Source organism: Musa acuminata, chromosome BXJ3-8, assembly GCF_036884655.1.
Source record: "Musa acuminata AAA Group cultivar baxijiao chromosome BXJ3-8, Cavendish_Baxijiao_AAA, whole genome shotgun sequence".
NCBI classification, from domain to species: Eukaryota; Viridiplantae; Streptophyta; class Magnoliopsida; order Zingiberales; family Musaceae; genus Musa; species Musa acuminata.
In genome coordinates, this window is record NC_088356.1 from 18,421,110 (window position 1) to 18,424,685 (window position 3,576).

Sequence of the window (3,576 nt, forward strand, 5' to 3'; positions counted from 1 at the left end):
TTTTTTACTGTCGATTTATGGTCACCGACTTGCTTAAGTAAATTACAGACTATTTCCTAACACTAGCGTCCTGTTTGATGATGTTTTGAACAAAGGACCGGAAGCCCGCGTGAGGGGGCGGGCGACTTCCGCGGGTCAATCAACTCGTTTTCCTTTTTTAATGTTACCTGAAAGTGAGGGTCCACTTTTTGACTGACCAAGTTTAGGACTTGACTGCAACATCAATTTGATTGTTGCAGCCTCAGGCTTGGGGCAGTAATTAGATGCAAAACTGATCGAGTCATTGTGAGACGCTACAGAATCGATTCAAATTCCTGATCAGTTTCCTTTGTGAATCAATCCCTCCGCGCGGCCATGAATCGGCTCCTCTGTACACTCTTCCTCCTGTTCGTCCATGCTTCGGACAAGAAGACTTGGGGGAACAAAGAGGAAGACGACTTCCTGAAAGATTGCCGGACCACGAGATGTGGAGGAATAACTGTGAGATACCCCTTCCGCCTAAAATCCAGTCCTCCTTATTGTGGCGTTCAAGGCTTGGAGCTTTCGTGTTCTGGCGGTGACGCCATCCTCTCACTTCCCCCGTTAGGACTCTGCACGGTGATCTCCATCGACTACTATTATGGCGAAATCAGAATCAAGTTGGGAGAGTCGTGGTCTCCGTGCCCACTGCAAAAGCTCAGTTCCATCGACCTCACCGGCAGCCCATTTTACGAAACTTATTTGCAAGCTCTTATTTTCGTGAATTGCTCAGGAAAATTTACACCAGATCCGGCGTGGATCACCGGACCGATCCCGTGCCTTGGCAATGGAAGTCACTACGTTTATGCAGCGGATTCTTCCGAGCCTATGGGCGATCTTCCTTCTGTTTGCATGGTGACTTCTTCAACCGATGGCTGGATCCCTTACGATTCTGGATCATGGGAAGAAAATGTGCAGAAATTCATCCGAACGCAAGAAATGAATCTTCGAATTTCTGTGCCAGAGACCCGTATATGCAGAGAATGTGAAGAAGCAAGAAAGCCCTGTGGATTCAACCGCACCGGAAACCAAACCTACTGTATAACCCGGCATCACGGTGAGCTTCCAATTCTCAAACCAATTAGCCTTCTCTATTCGATTTTTTTTGGTTTGTTTTCTCGCAAAACTTTGCTGGACTACAAAACAAAAAAGTGAAAAATCAGGAACTTCAATCCATATGCACCCTCACTATGTGAGAGACTGCCAGAAGTTACGTGATCTTCTCAGACATAATATTTGATGTATGTGACTCTCTTCTTTGCTTTAATGCATCAACTCTTTCGAGGTGATGGGAACTGCAGATATTATCTACTTCACTCTAGGGAGTGAGAGGAAGATTGTGTCGGTCATTTTGTTGCTTCTGGGTTTTCTCATTTCTCCACCACCTTATTGCAAAAGATTAATACAGAATCGTCGGTCGAACAATGAACAAAATGAATTTTTACTGACTGATCTCCTCTGCTTGTTTGCAGGTTCAAACATTAAGATTATTATTGTAGGTGAGTGTGCTGGTCATTTTTTTCCTGGGAAAACATATATAATGTAGCTTGTAATAACCCTTTCCTCAAAAATAAATTTTCTGTAAATCCACTTTTCTTTTTCCTTGTAGAGAGGCTCATCATCTTTACCTTCTAATTAACTATATATTACCCCATTGCTTTTCTTCTCAGGCACTTGTACCGCTGGATTTGTTCTAGTTTTGTTGCCAGCACTCATTCTATTCTACGTTCGAAGGAAATCTACAAAAGAAGAAGAAACACGTTTGAAGGTTGAAAATTTTCTAGCAACATATGGTGATGCAAAACCAACACGATACACTTTCGCTGATGTTAAGAAGATCACCAGAAGGTTCAAGGATAGGCTGGGGCAAGGGGGATATGGCAGTGTGTACAAAGGCGAACTACCGAATGGAATCCCTGTAGCAGTTAAGATGCTGGAGAGATCTAAAGGGGAGGGCGAAGAGTTCATCAACGAGGTAGCAACCATCGGAAGAATTCACCATGTCAATATCGTCCGCCTCCTGGGATTCTGCTCCGAGAGATCAAGTCGCGCTCTCATCTATGAATTCATGCCCAATGAGTCCTTGGAGAAGTACATTTTCTCAAGAGAAGCTAGTGGAGCCGATAAACCACCTCTGAACATGGAGAAGTTGCTCAACATCGCTATACGCGTTGCCCGGGGCATCGAGTACTTACACCAGGGATGCGAGCAACGCATTCTTCATTTCGACATCAAGCCCCACAACGTTCTCTTGGATCATGAATTCAATCCAAAGATCTCAGACTTTGGTCTTGCAAAGCTTTGCTCGAGGGAGCAGAGCATTGTGACCATGACCGCTGCGAGAGGCACCATGGGCTACATCGCGCCGGAGATGTACTCCAGAAACTTTGGGACGGTCTCTTACAAATCCGACGTCTACAGTTTTGGCATGCTGGTCTTGGAAATGGTAGGAGGTAGGAAGAATCATGACCCTGAGATCGGAAAGCAGAACGAAATCTATTTTCCGGAATGGGTATATGACCGACTAGTTCACAGGCAGGATCTGGGATTGGCGATGGAGATGGAGGGAGAAGAAGAAGAAATCGTGAAGAAACTTGCTATTGTGGCTCTGTGGTGCATTCAATGGAGTCCAACTGATCGGCCTTCCATGACTAGAGTACTTCAGATGCTGACAGGAACCTTGCAAAGCTTGCAGATGCCTCCAAAACCTTTTGTGTCCTCACTTGATCATGTCTAATATTGGCTTGGAAATGTTCCTAGCCATCACTCATGACAGCTATTGTTATCTTTTTAATTGTTATCCAATGCTATTCTTGTTGTCCGGTGGTCATAATTTTTATTACACCTCGGCTCTATAGCTTTATTAATGCGACGATTTGGTTAAACCGATCAGAGACCACATGATCTAAAACCTGATTAAGCAAATTTTATTTTGTCCATTTAGTCATATATATCGTTGTAATTATCTTTCATTTTTTTTACGTGAGATTATTGGAGCCTTCAACTATAATCCAAGATAATTTAAATTTAACTTTCTAGTAGACTACCTGTGACGTGCACAATCCAGCCCAAAGATTATTTGATATACTGAACTTATTACTAACCGATAAACTCACAACTTGTCAATAAGAAATCAAGTAGACAAAATTCTCATATATTATTTGATAAAACCTAAACTATAGTTTGGAATTACAAATAGATGAATTAAATTTTTTATTTCTATAAATTAGATAAATAAATAATTAATTTTTTATTAGTCAAATTAAATATACATAAGACTTCAAAATTTTAACATGATGATTAATGGACCCATGAGAACATGAGTACATCTACTAACAGACCCATGTCTATATAGACGTATAATGACATGATAAAAGGATTATTATACATCACGATCAACAACTCGGATATTATATTAAGTATAGATATTTGTGTTAGATTTTAATAAAATCTCATATAATCTCACTTTCAAACTATAAAAGAATTTTTTAAATACTTAAAAAAACATCAAATTTAGATTATGATATTTTAAATCTAAAAAAATTAATTTAATTACTT

The 3,576-nt window shown here is 40.7% G+C and overlaps 1 protein-coding gene across 1 annotated transcript; it reads left to right on the forward strand.

Moving 5' to 3' along the window:
- The first annotated feature begins 264 nt into the window (after nucleotides 1–264).
- LOC103973515 (rust resistance kinase Lr10-like) lies at nucleotides 265–2,835 on the forward strand. Its single transcript, XM_009388095.3, has 3 exons — nucleotides 265–1,075; nucleotides 1,491–1,517; nucleotides 1,689–2,835. The coding sequence occupies exons 1-3, from the start codon at nucleotides 355–357 to the stop codon at nucleotides 2,753–2,755; spliced, it is 1,815 nt and encodes a 604-aa protein (XP_009386370.1). The 5' UTR covers nucleotides 265–354; the 3' UTR covers nucleotides 2,756–2,835.
- The last annotated feature ends 741 nt before the right edge of the window (nucleotides 2,836–3,576 follow it).